General features: G+C 40.7%; 1 protein-coding gene across 8 annotated transcripts in view; it reads left to right on the plus strand.

Annotated features, from left to right (window-relative positions):
• Positions 1 to 23,123, plus strand: part of LOC119656582 (syntaxin-binding protein 5) — an 863,788-nt gene that overhangs the window by 11,453 nt on the left and 829,212 nt on the right. For 7 of the 8 annotated variants that reach the window (XM_038062976.1, XM_038062975.1, XM_038062977.1 and 4 more), the window contains exon 2: positions 9,907 to 10,649. In XM_038062976.1, the coding sequence (XP_037918904.1) occupies positions 10,527 to 10,649 (123 nt within the window). In that variant the 5' untranslated portion in view covers positions 9,907 to 10,526. Of the gene's footprint in view, positions 1 to 9,784; positions 9,801 to 9,906; positions 10,650 to 23,123 lie in introns of those variants that run through there. The other variant, XM_038062974.1, reaches the window with a different exon arrangement.

Consider the following 23,123-nt stretch of genomic DNA (forward strand, 5'->3'; position numbering starts at 1 on the left):
GATTGCCAATTTGAATACGGGCATAATTTCTTTTATGGCGCTTGGTGATGGGGACCACTACGGTTTTTTTCTCCGCAAGTATCAGACCGAAACTCTAGCCAATCCTTAATGGCAATGAGTATAACTCAGCATCTTGAAGATCCTTTGCGACTACAACCAGTGCTATATCGTCGGCGTAACCCACCACCGTGGTGGGGGAAGATTAAGTACACCTCTGTCTGTCTGTCTGTCTGTCACACACATTTTTCTCGGAGACGGTTGTAGCGATTCATACCAAATTTGGTGGAAAGGTGGGAACTGTGAACGCTGACCCATACAGTAAGTTACATATTTCTACGTCGAATTTAAGTCCCCATACATGCAAAAGGCGGGTGTAATTTTTCTTATCATCAAATATAGTCATGTGGCTGAATGTGGACATTATCACATAATATATGCATATATATATTACGTGCTACTTACTAATGGGACAAATGCACATTCGAATGTCTTTATAAAAGATATACAAAACCTTTCATACCTGAAGCGTCCAGCTTACCGTCTGCCGACTTGTTTTTTACATTGATCTATTATTACCCCTCGGCGCTCCAATGGTTAGTAGAGTTGCGGGGAAGCCTGATCCACATGGTGTCAAATACCTTTAAACTACCGAGCAGCCTCTATGTGTTCGTACGTCAAGTTGCTATCGGCTGTCTGGTCTCGGCTGGGGGCCTTTCGGATGGAGGATGCCGGCAACCTTTTATTTCACCCGACGGAATACTGAATCTTGGTTTTCTGAATCTCAACCACCCTCGATTTCGCAATGCATCCTGTTTTTCCCGGAACTCATCTTTTTGTATACTAAAACTTCTAATGCATCCTGGTCATTATCATCAACTACGATAAAGACTAAAAAACGCTAACATCAACAATAACAACTAAACATTCATAACCCTACAACATTAATAATTAGTACCTGATAAACTTGCAACACGTGTCCAGTCTGTTCGGCAGGCTTTGATATTTATGTGTTTTTAAATGTGTCAGTTGTTTCTGGCAACATAGGCTAAGTGCCTGCCATCAGTCCTGTTGGTCTACTTTGTGGGTGGTATCAGGTCCTATTTGGATTGCTAGCCTACCGGGGGACAAACAACAACAAGAACAACGAGTTGTGCCCTGTATCTTGGAAATCAAGAAATAAAGAGCAGATTTGAAAGATTTATTCTGCTCAACCTTATTGGCCACCAACCCTTTGGCTTTTCACCAAGATGTATTTTAGGTACGTAACTCAGAGTTAGACGTATCGGCAAAATATTCCCTAAGATGATTTCTGGGGCTTTATATTCTCTTTTCACATTGCGGGAAGAACACAATTTGTGCCAGGCGCGTCAAAATCATGGAAGGATAGTGTAATAGGCTTTCTTTAACAATGTTCCTGGTTTTCTTAAAACATTTTCACGTGGAAAAGTTTGCAGAAATTGCTCCCCTAGACAACCAAGTTCCAGGAGAGTTTGCACTGACTTTGGGGTTTGTAAAAGTACAGTCCGAATTTCCAAGATTAGTTAGTTTGGCTGACTCTCACAATATGTCCTTAAAAATCTGGTTTCGAAATCTTAACAAGTCTCCTATATTTACCCCAGTATCATAGCTAAAATAATCCTGGAATATAACAAAGGACATTCCGAAAGTTTTATGAATAGAAAACAAGTCAGTTTGCGGTCTGCATATTGTTGCACAGATTTCATTAACATGGTTTGAGTTATTGTGAAGCGCCTTATCGTATACCCAGCCTGCTTTATGCAAGAGGGTTATACTCGTAGATGTATTGGCCACAATGAGAGAGTCGCAGTGAAAGAAAGGCCCAATTTCGTTACAGGCTATGCCATACAATGGAGTCTACTACCCCAGGATGGATGGACTAGTGGGTCGTCCTGGAGTCATATAGTGCAGAACAGTTTGCTTCTGAAGAATCCGAGGAAGGGGGGGATTAAAACGTGGGTATGGTTGGCGTTCTGTGCCCCATCTAAGGGATAATAGTAACCATATATATGAAGAAGCTATATTTACGCTGGCAATTGATATACTTTAACCAGCTAACCTACTGATAAAAACGCTATAAAAAAGTATTTATTTGATCTTCTAAATCAACATATTCTTTTTCAAAGTATCCCCCTGAGTTGCTATGAACTTTTGCCATCGTTTCTGCCTCTTTTGAAATACAAATTTTAGATTATTTTCTGCAAGCTTCTTACATTGCACCTCCATAGCTCTTACCACCTCCTTTTTTGTCTTGATTTTGGGTCCACCTAAGGAAAATGTTATTTCGATGAACAGCCAGAAGTCACACGGGGCTAGGTCTGGACCGCAAGGTGGGTGGAGTACAGTTCCGTTGCCGGGTCTATCGAAAAGCTCGATTACAATATGAACGACGTGGGGTCTGGCGTTGACATTGTGCAGTAAAATTTGGATGTTCCTTCTTCCGTTTTTTCTGGAAATGAGGCAATATGATAATCAAAACAAATTTGTAACAGATTGCTGTGACTATCTTTCTTTTGAGATGCCTAATATTGATGTGAAAATCCCGGTGAATCAAAGAAAATTATCATCATTACCTTAGCTTCACTGCGACCATTACCCATTTGAACTCCTGATGGCGATAATATTATAAAATATAACATCATACATGTCGGTATAAATGGCTAAACGATTGGTGAACACGATGGTATGAAGTGTTACCACCTTACTCAACCCAATATTCCTCCCTACGATCATTGTTATTCCTTTCTGAACAGCCTTTGTACAAGTGCAATCCAGAAGGTCTGATCGTTTTGTCGAGTCCTTGCAGTTCTCGATTCCATCAGGAAATATTTGATTTCATTTAGCTCTGGTAAAAGGGAAGCACCTTCACAAATAATTGTGCAAGTCTTCAATTTAACGTTTTCAATTGCGTTTCTATTGCCAAAGTAGTCTAGTTACTATGAAATATTATGAATTGTGGCTGTACAATCCGCTGGCACCTAAGTGCAACTAAGCACTGCCTGTTAACAGGTCTTTGCACACCCTTATTGTGATTAGTTTAATTTTTTCAAAAGGTTGACACTGAGCTGTCTTCCTTTGTAGATTGCTATCTGTATGGAGCTCTCCTCTTACTTACGCAAATTTGAAGTCTCTTTCTCGTATACCCAACATGTGATCCACAGTTTCTTGGATTCTCAATATCGGATGTGTAGGTTGAACCCCAGAGCAGAATTCTGTAGATCAGACTGACATTATGACAGCTTTATAGAGCAGGCGGTTATCGATAATCGAGTCCTAGCTTAGAGTTTTTATTTAGAAGCCAATGCATGTCTTTTGTTTCCAGAGTCATTTGTGGTGCTTTTGTCGCGATATGTATCCTCAATATCCGCAATAGTTTACCTCATTTTGTTGAGAGATCATTACACCATTGACAACTCTGGGTTTCAGTCACGCGAGGTAGAGTGTCTGCTTTGGAATATTCCAGCTTTTAGGAGGTGGTTAATCTTCAATATCAGTATCGCTGGGACGAAGTTTTCCAAATTACTTTTGGCAGTGGTGCTTGTACCGGAAACAAAATTCTTTATTTTTTTAATTTTATTTAAATTAGACCTTCGTGTGGCGTCACGTCTAAGAAAACAGTTGAGCAATATTTTCTATCTTCCAGTACATTCCTTATTTCAGGTGACTGTGTACTCGCTCGATTGTATCATGTTTCTGATGAAAGTCAGATTGGTGCGGAGAAATTATGTTATGTTTTATGTTTTATGTTATGTTTCGTATGTAAAAATTCGACCTGGTGGTTCGGAATTCAAATCTATAATGATATAAATTAGACGATTCCCACATAAATTGTATGTCACAGACAGATAGACAGACCACAAATCGGCTTTCATGTCTTATTTTGCACAAAATCTGAAAAATTCTGAGTTTTCAATAAATTATGTCAAAAATATGCCTACCTAATATCTTGATCAAACTTTTTGTTTTATTGAAGAATCTAGTGCAGTCCAAGAAAACGCTTTCGGGGTCATCTGGAACATTTCGGCAGTTCGGCCAGTTAGGTGAACTATCCAGTTTATATCCCTCATGTCTCGAGTAAAATTGGCCGATATTATAGTTAATCTTCTTTGTGTCTAGAGCTGAATAAATTGGTTCCTATTCGACCTCGGCCACTGTTCTATCTGTTTCTAGGGCGAGCCACTTGTCGACCATCCTAGAATAGTGGATCTTGGCTACCTCATGCAATAGATGGAACCTCTTGATCTTCGTTTGAGCTTCCGACTAACAGCGAATGTGGTACCCTCACATAGACAGCACAGAAACAACATTAGTATGGACAAGAGATAAAGCGCGAAAGAGAATCTAGCGCTGTCGCTGCCTTCAGAAACAATGCTTCCGATATACACAAATTTCTTGCTCTACCTATTAATGTAGATAGGAAGGGTTCAACGATCCGTTAGACTGAGAACCTTGGTTTCGTTGAGGTTTATCTTCAGTCCGACTCTGCTAGTCTCCAAATCCAGATTCCTTTGGTCAGGGTCCATGACTTGGCGAGGGAGTGAATGGATGTTATCAGTATAGTCAAGGTGTTTGAGGAAAGATGGTATGATCCTTCGAACCTCTCCAGAATAGAGAATGTAACCGATAACGAGAAGAAATAATATCGGCGACAGAATGTAACTCTGCTGGTCTCCGTTTTGCACTATGAATTCCTCTCAGATTTTACCTCAAATGTAGCTTTGATAGTAGCTATTAGTTTCGTCGGAATGGTCTTATTACGTAGAGCATTTCAGATATACTCCTGGTAGCCGTTGTCGACAGCTTCATCGAACTCGATAAAGAGCAGGTGAAGTGAAAATCAAATCTTCCAAAATGATCCGGAGGGTTGAAGTGGTCAATGCAGGAGGATTCAGAGCGGAAATCAGTCTACAGTTTGTCGATCTAACCTTTGAGGTGTTCCTTGATAAGTTCGTAGGTTATTTTAGCTATCATTGCGGCGCCTGCAAGTACGCAAATACTCCTACAATTCTTCTGCTCACGGTGAAAGATCTGAGCTTCACAGAATTTTTTCATAAGCGGAAGTAGCGACTCTGCAGGAACAGCGAGAGCTGCGATGAACAGTTGCGAAAAAGGATAATGACGACGGTTCTACTCCGTTTGGGTGGCCTTCATGGTAGAGATGCTTTCACTTCTATTGGAAGGAGGAGCCCGTATGCACATGTTAGGGTGACTAGCCATTTCATTTAAAAAAGGTGGAATTTCGCCGGGTATTACAAGGTTGAGATCTGAGCTGAAGTCACCGTTGAAGTTCTTAACTTGATAACTGAAACATTTGCGGTCAAGTTTTTTCGTCATACGGTATGCAGTTCTGAAATCGTTGCTGCTTAAAGTCAGATTGTCGGTCTGATAAGTATTCAAGACTCTCGGAAACGAAGAGCAGTGTCTCCACTCCTGCACTCATTCCAGTATTTTCCCCATAGTATCCAACAATCATATGGATCTGTTCGATGATGGTACACCAGGAGGTTTGCCCGCTATAGGCAACTATACTAGTTTCTGGCGATTTCATAATGCAGGGAAGATCCTTTTCAGGGAGCAAGCTTGGAACGATTACCTAAATATGTCTGGTTTATTGAGTATACCGTTGTTGCTCGAGGATTTGTTCCCTGCTGTTCTGCCGAAGACCTTTAGCAATTCTCCCTCCGCTGGTATGGGTATTATTATTGAGTTTAAAGGTTGCTTAGGATAATCGGATACTTGGGAGATTATCGGGGCATGTAATTCGCGGAAATACTTGAAACGCCATCACAACTTTCTAAGTGCTTTCCCGTGGAGCTATGTATCTCTGCACATAGTGGTCCAGCCAAATATGCTTGATCATCCATTGTTTTCGGAGTCTTGTCTGATGTATTCTTAATTTTCGGGTGTCCAAGCGTTCAACCTATCTGTTGATCTGTCTGCTTGTTTGCTACATGCAATTTATTTGAAAGCAGTTGCACCTATTATATTCGCACAATTCTACGATTAGCTCAAGGAAGGCTTTTCATATGTGCAAGCTTTCACGAAACTCTTCACGGAGTGCAGCGACTAAGAGCTCGCAGTCTGTCTTGTAAAGAATCCAAGTCTTCGAAGAATACATGAGCACTGGCAAGGCCATTGTCTTGTGCAGTAAGCGCTTTGACCCTATAGTGCGACGATCGAGCCGAACAGTTTTTGTAAGCTGAAATAGACTCCGTGCGCTGCCAACAACGGTGTGCGGATTTCATCGTCATAGTTGTTATCGGTTGTGATTTTCGAAGGAAAAATAATCAACAGTTCAAAGTTTATCTTTAATGTTCGCAGTTGATTAACACTATTTGATGTTGTTGCTTTCTTCGTTTCTGATGCTGATGTTAACACAATGTGCTTTGTCTTGCGTTCATTAATGTGCAGCTCAAGATCTCGTACTGCATGGTCGATCTGGATGAAGGTAGTTTCTACATCTCTAGTTGTTCTTCCCAACATTTCGATATCGTCAGTATAGGCCAGTAGTTGGGTGGACTTCAGTGTCATGGATCACTTTTTTCAAGGTTAGGTTAAAAGGGATGAATGATAGGGCTCTCGTTGTCTTAGACCGTTGATGATAGTAAAAGGTTTTAAGAGCGATCCAGTTGCTTTTATTTGGCCTCGCACGTTCGTCGGTCAGTATAGTGAGTCTTACAATTTTAGTAGGGATACCGAATACTTTTGAGGCCGTGTGCAATTTTATCCTGGCCATGCTATTATAGGCGGTCCTGAAGTCGATGAAGCCGATGGATTGCATGGGTTGTTTCTTCCATGGTTTAGTGGTGGCAACATTTGTCCGCCGTCTTCCGTTGGCAGGTATTCCAATTCGGCGATGTTTTAGTTGTTGAGCAGTTCATCAAAGTACTTAATCATTTTCTCCAATACGACCATCTTGTTGGAAATCAGATTTCCCTCTTTGTCCGGGTGGATGGGCATCCTTGTTGATTTATTGGTAAAACTTCCCCCGCCGGTGCTGTTGCTCCCTGTACTTTTCGAGTTTACAGACCTGTTGGTTCTCTCTGGTTTCCTTTTTCTGTCCGAGAAGTCGCTTCTCCACTCGACGGAGTTCGTGATAGTTCTCTGCGCGTTCCCGCGATCTTTGAGATTGTTGCATTCTTCCGTTCCGTTGCCAGCTTACATGCATCATCGAACCAATCGCTCGGGCTTTTTTTTTGCAACTGAGAACAAATATGTTTGTGGCTGTACCAATGATAACGTTCTTCAGGCGGTTGTCAAGATATTTATCAATGCTTATATGCGTTATAGGTGCTAGTCTTTGTTGTGGGCGGCTCTCACCTGGTTGTCAAAGGGGATTCTTGGTGGTGTTATTATTCGAATCTGGAGCACTATGCCAAGGAATTTATATTGGCTTCCCTATATGTTCTCGCATATACCAAGGCTGACGAGGTGGCGTTTGATTAGGCTACGCTTTCTTGTGAATTATTTTTCGCACAACACAGCTACTTCCAACGTCCAGTTTCTAGGACGCTACTAGTTGAACAATCAACAGTTCGCTTTGGATTATGCAAGCTATGAGAAGGACCGTATCGCCTGAATATGGGCTGACTGTTGAAATTTTGAAGTATGATTTTAATGTCATATCCAGGACAGGCTTCGAAGGTTCGTTCAACGGTCTCGTAGAAGGTATCCTTTTTCGATCCCGCAGACTTCTCTGTGGGGGCGTGAACATTATTGAGTGCTATATTTTGACATTTGCCTCGCAAGTGCAATGTTTATAACAGCAGATTTAGTTTTCTGCTTGACTAGGAAACTTATTCCGAACACATGGTTTACTGGATGGCCATTATAATACATGGTGTAATGGTTCTTCTCTAGGAAACTGGTCTTTGTCCAGCATATCTCTTGTAACGCGGTAACATGGGCTATTGGGACAGAGTATCGCCTAGCTGCTTCTCAGTATTCATTCTGTACAAGGAACGCACGTTGCATGAGAAAATGCGCAAATCGTTTGTACGTTTTTGTTCCTGGGTCCGTCGCTGAAAATCCCTACAGCCCGGTTGTTTTCTGTGTAGGGTTGCAATCCCTACCCAACTCCCAACCTTGAGGACCACTAGGTATAATTTTCCCCGCTTTAAGGTGAGGTAGATTCGCTTTCAATCTTATCCGTTTACAGTTTTTCATTAAGAAAGAAGTTCCAGCGATAAGATCTGGCAGTAGAGCGGTTGGCGTTGGTTCAGCAAGTGTTTCCCAGGTTTTATAATATAAATACTATTCCTACCTGAATTTACTGCATCCTGATTCGTCGTAAAGTGGTAGTACAGTAGAATCTCGATAATTCGTATCGTCAAGGGACTGACGATTTGGTACAAAATATCAGGATTACCAATTATCGTGAGTGTAAAATAAAAAAAAAAAAACTCTGGGGACCGGCAAATTTGTACTAAAACGAATAATCGATGTACGAATTATGGGGATTCCACTATGAAGTGTCACATACTAAAATTTAAATCATCGAAATTAATCGTCATTGAAATTCAGTATTTGATAGGTCACCTCACAGTCACTATCAGCACAAGTCACCAGCAATTATTCAACTCTTTCCAAATTGCCATCATGCAACTATGCGAGCTTTCCACGATAAAACCTAAAATTCGTTTATACAAAGATTTTTTTCCATCACTTTCGACTTTCAACCAGTGCCGTCAGAGCCACTATTTACACAACACAGCCGCCCTTACTACAATTTCGTAATGTCTACGATTTCGGAAGCGAACTGAGCTCAGCATTATCTTATCTTCCTATCTAGCAAAACAGCCCATTCCCGAGTGGAACAATATGCTCAAAGCCACGCTTGCTTGTTCTTCCAATATGAGTAATGGCTTTTGCATTTCCCATACGAATTTCCAGCAAGTCACTGTACTTTCACCATAGACGCTTACATATTTACGTGAATATGTACGTCAGTCGGCATATATTATCGCACATAACGTGACTATTCCACTGATCTGAAGCGTATGTACGGAGAAATTAGAGCATGTGAAGATTGGACTTTTGTGTCGTCGTCCCTTTTACGTACGCTGCTCCGCAGCTCCAGTCGTGGGATGCCGATGTTTTCATTCGAAAACCCCTAGCCGGAATGTGTCAGTGTGTGAAGCAGTGTTTCACTGCAATCGTTCCTTGGGAAATTCAGGTGAAAGGATACACATGTTGCGCAAGGTCGGAATTCCTCTATGACACTGCCCCACTTTGATAACGAGTTTCGCAATTGTGGTTCAAGTGTCCTTGCGCATAGCTTGCGAAAACCCACTCTCTCGGTTGTGGGGCAACTACGATAGCAGCGATTGAAACACCTACACAGCGACCGTTAGGGATTATAATGGGAAAGCTTGAGTTCGAATTGCAGAGCTGTGGCTGTCCGTTTGCCTGTCTGCCTGCCTCTTGTCCGGCCTGAATGTGTGGTTGTTGTGTAGAATTTATAGGGTGGAATGGTAAAGCTTTACTTTGCGCATTTAATGTCAATTCAGCATAGTAGGGTGCTTGAGGTGCCCCTTAGACGTCCCAGCAGGCCAGCAGGCCGATGAACAAGGATCCTCTAACGTACGTACGCTAGTTCTAGTGGAGAATCGAGCGCACGGAGATTCGAGGCGAGATTGCTCCCCTTCTTGCTCCTGGTTTTTCTGAAATGGGAAAAAGGAAACTTTTCGAAATGAGAGTAAATTTCTATTGAATGTGCTGGCGCTGTGATAGTATTGGTTCATATTTCTAAAGCGCCGTACACAATTCGCCAGGACATTCAAGTAAACGCCGCGATACAAGTCGTATCCTTTTATTTTTCAGTTTTACTATCTTGTGTGTGTCCCCTTTGGAAAGAATTTATAAATAAAAAGGCTCTACACTTTTTAGTTTTTCAGTTGTAAATTTCTGTTACTTTGAAGAAAGCCGAAGGAGATTTGTACTTGTAAAATATCTAAATGAAATTGAAACTAAGAAACAACCTAAATCCAAACTTGGAAACTAAAACAACTTGTTCTAAATAACAAAAGATAAGTAAGGTTCATCTAACAGTAGTTGTTTGGTGTGAAATTAGTGCTTCTGAATGTTGAATAACAAATCAATTTATATGGGTTGAAAGCTAATGCGGAACCTTTTATCGAAAACAGAAAACAGAAAATTCATTGTAAACTTGAACATAAAAAATTTCTACACTAAAAATGTGTTTCGCAAACATATTGAAAGATTGGAAGTAAAGCAAAGAATTTAAATTTGCTAAACCAAATCTTATCTAAATCATAAAAATCTCGAGTTAACCTCTAAACCTAGAAAACTTGTGTATTATAATTTCTGGTCGTAGTAAATAATTGTGAGAATCAGTGTTTAAAATTTGTGAATAAATAAATTGCAAGAAAGGCAGAGTCCGCATAAAAGTCAAAGCACGAATAACAAATTTTCGAAGCTAATTAAAAAAATAGTTTTAATTAAAAAAGCATAAAAGAAAATTGCCAAGAGTAAATTCAGTGGACAAAATGAAGAAGTTCACATTCAAAGGCGTCCTGGACGGATTCCGTTCAACGGTCCAGCAGCAATCCTACAAGCCCGAACAGGAGATACAGGAGACCCTGAAGCCAGAACATTTCATAGTCAAAAAGGTAAGTGGCTGCCTAAACAATTTTAGTTCTAGTATTCCTAGCACTTGGCTGTCGACGTTTCTATTCAGCAAACACTAAAGAGAGCGGTTATGCTTTTCTTTAAAAAAGTGACTTTTATATAAGAACAACACGAAACAGGAGAAAATATACTAGGATAACAAGAAAGCCGTGTTTTCCTCGACGTAACGCGTGTGTAGGTTTGTACTTTGGAAAATACCCGGACTGTGGGAATGTAAAACACCCGGGCTTAATGTTTTTCAAGAGCCTCAGCCTAATGAATATTTTATGAAGAAAGTTTTAAAAGAGAGAATTCAATTAGGAATTTAACTAGCTGGAAAATTTCTCACGTTCGTTTATAGAGTTTTGTTACGAAGGGTTTCCAAGGTTCAAGAAGGAAATTAGAACATGAGTAAATGCGAGCGTAAAATAAGTACTCCCCTGAGTTTTAATGTGGGGTTTGGGTAAATTAGGAATGCATGTTTTCAAAATGTCAAGGGCTATTCGCTCGCCTGGTATAGTAGAAGTTAAAGCGTAACTAAATATGGGCCTCGTCTTAAGTTTAAGCACATTGTTTGCAATTTACATTCAAGTATAGTTACTATGGAATAACTAGCTTTCTCTAGGATATTTGGGTTGCTCAACTTTTATCACGAGCCCGGGTGAACTCCTCTTCTAATTTTTATCCTGGGACTAGAGTCCCCGAAGTTTGCAGCCCACTCGAATAGTTTGAACAAGTTTGATAAACTGATAACTGACCAAGACGCCCTTCTTCTTCAGATATCAGATCAGTTTTCTCAACGTTATTCCTGACCAGTTTTTTCTTATTTTTTAACAAAACTGTAGCTAATTTATTGTAGCACTTCATCCGGTTAAAGCGAAATACTCAATACCTCAGACGATAATAGGATTTTAGTAATGGTTCTCGGTATGTTAATTCTGAGAAAAACTGTTAGAAACTGCATAGTGCTTCAAGCACTTCCATACTCCAAGTCCGTTATTAATCTCTCACCAAAATTCGCCAAAAATGTCTATTGCCTCTCAGCCGGGGTTCTCGAACGATCCACTTATAGAAGATTCACGATTTTCTAATTGTGCAAGTCCTCCATTGTTATTCTCATTTCCTTATCAATTCGCCCACTGATATCGCACCTTTACGCCGACGCAGTTCCTCATTGAGAGTTAGGTCCGGGAAAATATGCTGATGATACGTTGCCGATAAGACTTGGTGAAATCCTGAAATTGTGGGCGATAGTAATGGGCACCTCTTATATATCTTAGATAGCAGTTGGTAGACATGTTCAACGTTATTAGTGTTCGGAGCGATATCGGTTCCTTTATCAGTATATCTGCTATCTGGATAGGCGACTCGCTTTCGTTCTTGGTAGTCTGTTCATTGATATAAAAGGAAGAGTTCGATAAATTGTCAAAAAATAAGGCTGCATAACTCGATCTCTTATCGTAAGTTTTTGATTCAGGATCTATCGTTCAATGAAAAAGCGAATAGATGTCGTTCTAAGAATCAGAGTGGCTCATGCGAAATGAGGAAAAGCTCCTTTCGTTTGGTCATTACTTCGGTTGAGATTTTTATATGCATTCATAGTAATTTTTTCCCTCAATGTTCATTTCTTTTTAAGGTTTTGTGTAAAAGAAAACCTTATTAAAATCAGTTTCCCGTCTTTTTGTCTGTCACATCTACTTTTTTCCAAAACGGCTACACCGATTCAAACTAAATTTCGTGGGCATATGGAATATATGAAACCCCAAGCAGCTTATAGTGAAGGAAATAAATTTAAAGGAGATTCGCCCTACATGCAAAGGTTGGATGTACATTTTTTTGCACCTGATGTACCCGTTTGGAATATCAAATAAAAGATCTCACAAGCAGATTTTAGTTTCGATGTCAGTTGCAAAATGAGTGAGCGAGGGCGCAAAATGTGCAAATTTAAAGTGAGAGAGGACTCATTTTCGGAATCTATCCAACCAAAAAATCTCGAAAAAAACTGGACGTTTTGCTTGTGAAAAATTTAGGCCTCAAAACATATTGTATTTCGATATCTGCTCAACTAAACTTCATAATACAATAGTAAATAACTAAATTTTCCAAATTCTATTAGTATCAAAGTAATTGCAGTTCAAACTAATCGATTTCCTGCGAATTTACAGCATCCTAATCCATGCAAATAAGATGCTGACGTCATAATTAACGAGAATAATTGGCATTCGAGTGAAATATTAAGGCCCTTTTTAAGGTTTTGTGTAAAACAAAATCTTATTAAAATCGATTCAGTGTCTATCTGTCACACGTACTTTTCTTCAAAACGGCTAAACCAATCCAAACGAAGGACGACGGACATATAGCACTATGAAATCTCACGCATACAGTGAGTAACATAAATTTACGTGCAGCTTAAAGGGGGGCTCCCCATATATGTAAAGAGGGGATTTAAAAACTTTTTCCATCGAATATAGTCCCGAATATAGTCTCAATTAGTACTTTCCGAATCTGTATTGATTTGAATTGCAAAGTGTGCGAGTAAGGAGTCAAAATGTACCCATTTAAAGTGAGACAGGATTCGTTTTCGGAAACTATCCCACCCAAAAATCAAAAAAAAAAAACGGGAAGTTGTGCTTGGATGAAATCTAGGCCTCAAAACATGTCCCATTCCAATATCTGCTCAAATACACTTACTAACAATATATTACCAACTTTTAGAAATTGACTCGAAAACCCCCCTTAAATTCATTCCAGAACTAGTAAGCACCAGCATAGAAGACAATATTTCGTATACACATGCCAAATTTTATGGAAATCTGTCCATTAACGCCAAAGTTATAGCAGATCAAACTTGACAATTTCACGCGAATTTACTGCTTTTGAAGCCATGGAAATAAGATGCTGACGTCATAATTAACTAGAATAATTGACATTTGCGTGAAATATGAAAATTCCATTCATGAAGAATCCACTTCTTCCAAGCTCCTTTTGTATCTGTTGTAGGTTGCTTCTTCACATTTGTTAATAATGTTGGGTTTCTTGCGTGGAGCGCTATCAATATAGTGCATTACAGACCAAACTATTTGTGTAAATGGTTTTTTAAAAAGTAGAGGGCAATTGAATTTTTAACTGTGGACACAGGGAATTGTCAGGTGCTCATCATTCCTCACATAGGGAAACACTAGCGCTTCTAGCTTCCGGTTTCCTGACTTGTTTGTATCTGCTTTAGGTAAACTACTTCGCACTTGTAAGTAACATTGAACTCCTAGAGTGAAGCGTATTAAGTGGATTATTACCTATACAGTACTTTCCAGATTAAATTATTTGCATAAATGGCTTTTTGAAAATTAGTGTGCAATTGAATTTATAACTATGTACATATATGCGGAATTGTCATGCACTCAAAGTTCCTCACATAAGGAAGCGCGACTTGTTTGATATTTGAAAAATTATTCAATTTTCCAAAACCCCCAGATCGAATCCCGCAAGGACCTGTATGAAATTCGGAAAGGTAGTCAATCTTCAGGTCTAAATTTTGCTTCAGAGGAATGATAGCCAATTCAATTAGTTTTAATTTGGAGGCCGGCATTTAGTATTGCGACGTCAGCAGCATCTCTCTGGTGCTATGCCTATTGCCAGCCGACTTAAATCCATTTCATTAAAAGTAAGTTCTGCCTTGCGACCGTAGATCCCAATGTATATCGTATATGTATATTTTTGTGACAGCAAAGAGCAAAAAGTACCTCTTCAACTACCCTTTTGCGGGATATTGTTCTAAGGCGCTACAGTCCTATATCAGTCCTTGGCCTATCACTCTTGCTTCGCATTGCCAGTTCTCCTGCTTGTTTAGCTCCTTTCTTGGTAGTCGTTGCCTTCTAACTTGCCTTCAGAAAGACGTATCGGAATTCTTATGTCGTCCACCCTCTATATGGTTGCTCAGTGGAGTTTGCGAATTGTGATGTGATTGGAGGTTCTTAATTCGTCATATAGAGGTATAATTCCCTATTCCATCTCGTTCGCTTTCGGCGATCTGTCGTCACAGGGCCTGTCCAAGCATTTGCAGAATGTTTGGCTGGTTTGTCGGCTTGCTTGCCTGTTCTCTGGCCCGATTTCTGTCTCTTTGATCAGACTCATGGTCCAGGTCCAGTGCAGAATTGGCCGTATTTGTAAATCTTCAATTTTGTGATCTACGCTTCTATTTTTTCATGATATGAGATGAATGCTATGTATTTTAAAGTAATTAGCACCGCCACAGAACCTCCTGACAATGATTGACAGCAACGGAATTCGCTGGTCGTGACACCAGCTGTGGGTTTGTGGTGTTATGTCGAACTGCTGGTGGTGTACGAAATTAACGAAGTTCTGTCTAGTAACGATCAGCAAATCTAATCCATCTGTCGGATTTCGTTGAGTATACCACTGCAGATTTTTGAACGGGAGTTTGATTGGTTTTCGGTATGTCTCTTTTGGGAGCGGGTATTCTCGCCATAGCTTCTTGGTGTTGATTCGAGATCGTTTTTCTTTTGATGTTGTAAACCACCGCGTAAAAGATTGGAGTTGGATCGACGTTACTAATTAACGCGCTGGTCATTGTTGCGAAAGTATTGTCTAGCAAATCAAGATAGCAACATTGTTTGTGGATTCATTTTGCGATTTACTTTATTGCATCGGTTTCTGAAACATTGATGGCATATGCGATGCATATCGCATTCGCGTTTTCTTATTCTAGTTGGACATAAACAGGCGTCGTGGAGAGGATAAAACCGGGTTATTCCCATTCCCCGAAGTCCAATTACATGGTTTCGTGTATTTGATGGCTTCGGAATTGAACCCCAATGGTTCTAATACATACCCTGGGGAAGAAGATTTTTAGAGTTGCACTGTCTAAGCTACCTGGACCGAGAACGTTAACATCTCTGTCTGAGTGAATTCACGGAGTCAATCTGCTGTTTAATTGCGCGTCTCGCTTCACGCAGCTGTACGAGTTGAATTGACAACCATCGAACTGAAGATGTTGGTATATCTGTCGTTGCTTCCGCGATACTTGGTATCGAAGGGAACACGGCGTAAACTTGGTCAGCTAAATCGGCAGTTTATACTAGCTGGCCATCTAGTGTCGCCTGAAACCGTTTAAGGAGCAGATAGTAGGCGTCTTATCCATAAACTTCGCACCAGCGTTTCTGGAACTGAGGTGCCGCTGAGACACTGCAGGCCTCGGAGAAACTGACGAGGTTTTCCATCATCCAAAGAAGAGCTCTCCATAGGCTGCTTCGTTTTCTCGTCCTGACTAGCACATAATCGCTCGTAAGCGGCTGTGTGAACAATCTATCACCAACTCTGTAATTATCTTACGGACTTCGGTGACATATCGCGTCGGTAGAACTGCTATCTGTGGATTAGTTATATTTATATCTCACAAAGCTCGCCTTTACTATTTTAAACTAAATTTCGGAGTTGCAAGAATTGAAGTTCGAAAGTTTACCGAGGTTGCATTTGTACTCCTGTATGACGTAGGTGTGTTGCGTGTTCTCGACATTCACATTATCACTGACTGACTTGTCTTTAGTTTGGACCCGGCCATTCTCTTTTTAAACTAGGAGTCACCACTTTGGACATTACCACATGGATGAAGGGTGGGTAGCAGAAAGCTTTTTTTTGATAAGTGTAGCATGTTTATTTGCATGTATCTGTAGCGTGGGATCTGCTTCTCATTGTGGTTTCATAATATGAGAGTTGTGAGTATACTCATTCTTCCACTGAGTGACCGCTCTACGTAACCCTTAGGCGATTAGCTAATTTTTATCACTTCCGTAGAAAAGAAGGGTTTTTAAACGAATTGAGGCGCTTCCCGACTTTCTATTTCCAGGTAAGTGTCTGGAAGTAAGTAACACCGCCACAATATCAAGTTTTAGCCTTATCCTGGTTTATTTTTAGTCTCTCTTCTTTCGCTGTGTTATCGAGCTTTACCAGTGCTTCTTTGTCGCTCAGTTTTGACCGTGCTTGGGTGCTCGTATCATCCGCATAGGAAATCATTTCGTATGATTTATACAATAAACAACAATGTTCTATTTAAATCCACTGGGAGTTTTCAGACAACGTACCCTAGAATAACCTTGAATAATGCTGGGTTCGGTCCGGGATTAAAGCGTTTTTAAGGTGTCCTATGTATATTCGAGGTTGTGAATCAGACGGCTCTATCATTTCTACTATTGGGTAGATTATACCGTCGTCTTTTGTAACTCCGCGAAGTATTGAACCTTCTTCCACTCGGACGGAAATATTGTGAATCTGAGATCCTTCCCCAGAAAGTGGAGAAAGGGTATGATCGTTCAGATTTCAAACAAAGAGAATGACAATTGGCGGGGTATTTGCGTGTTATTGCAGAGATAATGACTAAAATAATCCTGAAACGCATCAAAGAACATATCGAACGCTTGATCGACAAAAGCAGGCTGGTTTCCGCTCCAGATCCTTAGTTGACAGAGAGTAGGTTCATATCCGCTCTAAATCCTCTGCATTGACCATATCAATATCCTACGGACCAATTGGGAACAGTACGTGGAGTTTAGATCTTTGCTTCACCTACTCTTCATTGATTTCGAGAAAGCTTTCGACAGTGTGAATAGGGAGTGCATCTATGTAACTAATAGCTATTCTCGGGGCGACATATGATGACGCAAAATGTCACGTACTGCAGGGGGGTAAAATCTCGTAGGGATTGGAGGTCGAATGCGGAGTCCTTAGGGATTGTATCTTGTTATTGATACCGTTTCTTCTTGTTATCGGTAATTCTTTTCATAGTGCCTTGTTCGGAGGACGTGGACAAATTCAATGGACGATGACATTTTTCCCTCCTCCCACCTTGACTATGCTGATGACAATTGTTTGCTCTCTCACCGGCTCCTGCACCTTGGCTCTGGATTTGGAAAGAGAGGCCAGTGGACTGAAGAGAAATACCAACAAAATCAAGGTTTCCAGTCAGACGGGACACCCTTCCTATCTGCATTAATGGGCAAAGTATCGAAGGCGTCGTGTGGTTTCTGCCGATATATTAACAGCACTAGATCCGCTTGTCTAAAACCTGAAAATGCAGTTATCTCAACGCGAAGTTTAAGGTTAGACTGTTCTGTGCTAGTGTTCTTTTTGTGTTCCTACATGGGAGTATCAGATGGATACTGACCGCCACTGTTACTGGAAGGCTCCAAACCTTCGTCAACTGTTAATGCCCTACTGCCCTGCCCTACTGACCAGCCGACTACTATGGTAAATTATAAATATTTAGCACTTTTGTCAAAATTTCAACAGATGGAAATCAACGATTACATGCCTCATTATGATGATATCCATACACGGGCTCACATAGTTTACGTAAGTAATAGTGAGGGATATGTTTTTATTTTTTTCCAGTTTAGACACTTCCTATGTACGGCATCGCGCGACAGAGATAACAAGTTTTCGCGTCACTTAGTGGGATGGCTTTTATTCTACATTGAGCGGGTTTAGTTTTAGTAGCACCTTTGACGAAAACCGAGTTATGTATCGCGATGTAGTGTCATTTGTTCTACAATTAGAAATAAATATCGAATTGATCGCGCAGATGCCAAACTATCTTCGGCTCTACCTGAAGTCTTGTCATTCTGCCATCAAACCGGAGTAGTAAATTCAAATCGCCGAGCGCTCACTATGGTCTTGTAAAGATAGGATCCGAGTTCGCCAGAAGTCTCCTTAACCCCTGAGAAACAATCCCAAGAATGCTCGCTGTTTAGTGAGGGTAAAACGTTGTACTGATGTATTGTTCTTTGAATTTCCACTCTGGTATCTGTCTACGACAGCGTTTATTCATGGCAATCAATAGAGGCGATCGTATTCTCAGTGAAGCTTTCAATGCTATTGGTCGAAATGGTTAACAATAGAGCTACAACGCTTACGAGTTTTTGGTGGTGTTAAAGAGGACTTACAATGATTTTTGCCACAAGTGCCTCAATTTCTTCAATAGGTTCTTCTTCACTTGCAACAGTCATTCCCTTCTGCCTGTTGTGTCCGTACAGACTCTCTTGGAAGGACACCACCCCGGGAGAACACGGAAGAAGTGGAAAGAAGTGAATTGGCGGTTTCTGCAAATCCTTCAACATGAAGGTGTTGCAAGGGGAATTGGGACACTGCGAGAGCGGTTGTTACCAATGAAAAAGCGAGAGTTGTTATACTATCATTTGAACACTTCAAAGCACCTGGCATCGATGGCATCTACCCAGTGATGCTAAAGGAGGGTACAGAGCACTTAGAGCAACTTTTAAGAAATATTTTTCGAGGATGTCTTACTCTGGGGTACGTGCCTTCGTCTTGGCAGAAGGTGAAGGTAAAGTCTGGGAAAAATGACTATTCTAATCCAAAGAACTTCAGGCAAATCAGCCTAACATCGTTTTCGGTTAAATTTCTGGAGAGACTGGTTGAGCGTCACATTCGCGAAAAGTCACTAAAGTCGCACCCCTACATGAAAACCAACATGCTTACCAACGTGGAAAGTCCTGTGAGTCTGCTCTTCATTCTTTGGTTTCAAAGATAGAGGATGCAACTCTGAAGGCACAGCTTATGGGCTGTGTAGGCGGGCCTTTGTCTCGACATGGGGATTTAGGCCTCAGGTAGTAATGAGGATATATGTTGCTACCATTAGGCCGATGTTCGCTTATGCATCCGTAGTGTGGTGGGTTAAGGTGAAACAGAAGTGTTTTCGCTGTAAACTTGTCACATTGCAGAACTTTGTGTTTGGGTATCACCAGCGCCATGAGCATGACATCCGGCGCAGCTCTGAATGAATTACTCAATTTGCTGGCCTTGGATTTGTTTATTCAGAGCACTGCAATGGAAGCAGCTCATAGACTAATTCGATTAGATCTATGGGAAAACAATGGACTTGGGGGGCATAGAGCATTGGAAGAGTTATTGGGAAAACTGAATCCAGTTTTCGCAATTCCTTCCGATTCTTAGATCCCCATACATCTGTTTGGTAGAAGATATGACTGACGTTTTCCACACCGAAAGACAAAATGGTTCTGGAGCAGGAGTCTACCTCCCGAATAAAAACTTTTCCTTTAGGACAATACACAACGCTCTTTCAGGCTGAAGTATATGCGATCCTAAGGGCAGCAACCTGGATGATTGACGAGCGATTGAAGGGCAGGCGCATCGCAATATGTAGCGATAGTCAAGCTGCATTGAGGACGTTGAGTAGTACTTTGATCACTTCAAAAATCGTTCAGGAATGTAGAAACCGATTGAATTCTGTTTCCAGATTCAATACGGTTGATTTACTCTGGGTACCTGGTCATTGTGGTGTAGAGGAAAATGAAATCTCGGATGTCTTAGCAAAAGAGCCTTCAACTTTCCCCATGCCCGGACCGGAACCAGTAGTTGGGGTGTCGGTAGCATTGGCTGATGCTGCTATCAAAAACTGGGAACAAGCTCGTAGCTGAAGATAAATTAAACAAGGTTCCTGAAAATATCACTTGGTATCCTTCTTTCTATTTCTTCAGCCTTTGCCCCATTCACCAGCGGGCTCGGCTCGTCGTGATCAGTTTCGCCATGTGGCTCTATCGAATGCCTGATCTACTACCATAACTTCTTCCAGCAAGAACGCTCCAAATAATGAGGAAATCAAAACGAAGGTGAGTCGGACGTGAATGACGTTAGTTTACGGAATTAGGTTTAAAACTCAAATTGATGATGACGTGCTGTATTCCTCTCACATTCAATCTTTGGCTTTTCTCAATATTTTAAAGCTGCAAACCCTTGTGCAACCAGTTGACTTTGAACAAGTAGCCTTGGACTACCAGGAAATCCTCGTTTAGAATTCCCAATTTACACAAAACACTCAAACTTAAAGGAATTAAATTGTTAAGTCCCTAAGATGAACTTGTTGCAAAATCAAAACTACGGGCGTTTCCTCTAAATCTGTTCATACCCATATGCACATGAGTATGTTCATATGCATCTAAACAAATATCTATATGAAAAGATTCATGCATACACTACGATTCACTATGCCCTATATTCCCACTATATGACAGCTGACTCCCTAGTGGAAAACTGCTGGAATACATCATCATCGCAGCTATCACCGAGCCAAAATGGTGATTTAAGGAAGGCGAAATTGAATCGAACCAACGAAATTATAAGGCAGTAGGAAACAACCAATTCAGAATTCGTATATTCACTTCCTTTGGATTTCTTTTCCCCCTCTTCTCACCCGTCGAAATTGTAATTGTTATTTCCATCATGTACTTTCGCGGATAGGAGGCTGATAAATTGATTTGTATGGCGGTAAGATTTGATGTGTTCATCAGCTTCTTGGGAGGGTGGAGTTGAGATGGTTAGGAGAATTGATTTAATTGATTGATTTTCGAAGGGAAAGGTTGTGGAACGTGTAGAAAGGGTTTTGGTAAATTATTAATTTGGAGGTAATGATAATGAAGTGAATGCCCGTATCTGCAAATATATTGTAATATAACTCGTATGATCAAGGGTATCCGTACCGGGATTATAAATTCTCGGGCGCACTAAAAAAAAGTAAATCTACGGAGCGGCATTCTTTTACGAATTAGTCGAAAATACAAATAATCAGGATACGGAATATTGGATGTATTAACTTTAGTTTATTCATGGATAGCGTTGATACAGTTGTAATGACAGAGAAAGTTAGGTTTCCGTTTCAGAAGTTCAGACCCGCGGAAACTTCTGAATTATAAACAAACCTCCCTTTCTTTACATTTCATCTTCTGACAATTTGACAATTTTCCTTCCTATAAAACACAGTACCGCCCAGATCCATACATATAGTTGGTAGAATTACGCCACTAAATATGATAGGCGTTAATATCCTGACATGTTGGACAGTTCTAATGAATGTTTCAGAGAGAACTTCGTCCTTTCATAGGGAAGTAAGAAATTTCTTCCTATTTTCCTGTTGATTCTTTACTGTTTGACTGTTGTGCTATCGGTATCATATCCATTGTTCCTGAATCAAAGCAGTCAAATCGGGCTTTAGCATTATCACTGTCATATTGTAAGTTTACATGTTAAAGTTTATGTTTTTAGTTAGTTTGCAGTGTCGATAATTTGAACTAATTGAAACCAAACGATTTCAAATTGCCGAAGATTTGGGAAGGTGTCTTTCAATTAAAACAAAAACCCATCTATGTTATCATCATCATCAGCGGTACTACAACCGATGCATTCGGCTTAGGCCTGCCCTAATAAGCAACTCCAGATATCCCGATTTTGCGCTAAGGTCCATCAATTCAAGATTCCTTAAAGCTAAGTCATTGCTTCATTTGAGGCATGGTCTACCACACCTTTCTTTTTCTAAAGATATTGCCCTTATAGACTTTCCGGGCTGAATCATTGTGACCCATACACATTAAGTGACGTACCCACCGAAACCTATTGAGCCAGATTTTATCTACAACAGGCAGCCGTGTTATTGTTCCGAATCGTCCATCCTGTTGTTCGGGGTGAAGCATTTTTCGGAGGGTTCTTCGTGATTAAGAATTCACATTTTTTTACGAAGAACGAAAGTCTTCGAAGTCCCCGAGGAATATGTAGCTTGTGTTCCGAACCAACACTGAGAAAAAACTTCTGCAACCTCGACGGTTCAGAACTTTACATGAATTTAGGAAAAACTTCAAATGGTTGTATATTCTGCTTTTTCTTTAGCTTTTGTCCTGTTCACAAGCGGGGCCGGCTCGTCGTGAACGATTCCGCCATTTTGTCTTATCGAAGGCCTGATCTGGATGTAGTCGTGAGGCTTTCAGTTTAGTTTAGTTTAGTTTACTGGGGGGAGCCGCAATTCCGAGCACTCAGGCCATTGTTAGACCCATTATACTATCCCCGTAAATTGCCTATTCAATGACTTCCCGCCTACGGTGTTCGCAGGCTTTAGCGAATCTGAAAACATTCTCCAGAGGCAGAGAGTGTGCAGATTCCTCATTGAAGAAAACCTTGCCAAGGTGTCTTCGTCTGAGATCTGAAGATGCCGAGCAGCTGCATAAAAAGTGCAGGGCCGTCTCCTCCTTCTCCTCACATTGGTTGCACATAGCCGAAACCACTACCCCGTGAGGCTTTCAAATCATCATTCCTTGTTTCGGCAGGCCTTTTGGTCACTTACTATCGACTTGGATGTTCAGACCAATCTTGACAAGTGAATTTTCGTTAACGCGAATCACATGACCATACAATCGAAGACGTCCCTCTTCCAATTTTGCCACGATCGATGCAATCCCACATCGATCGTGGATATCCTCATTTCAGATGTTATCAAGGCGTGTCACGCTACTAGTCCAACGCAACGCTCAATTACCAGAAGATGTCGTCCGGTGGGCGCGTATCACTTGACCAAGACAGGGTTGTGAAGCGGGTGGTTAGTATACCTCGGTCATAAATACGTGAGGACTGTCAAAATCATCATCATGTTCGGTATAATATGA

This window comes from Hermetia illucens, chromosome 5 (genome assembly GCF_905115235.1).
Source record: "Hermetia illucens chromosome 5, iHerIll2.2.curated.20191125, whole genome shotgun sequence".
Classification (NCBI taxonomy): domain Eukaryota; kingdom Metazoa; phylum Arthropoda; class Insecta; order Diptera; family Stratiomyidae; genus Hermetia; species Hermetia illucens.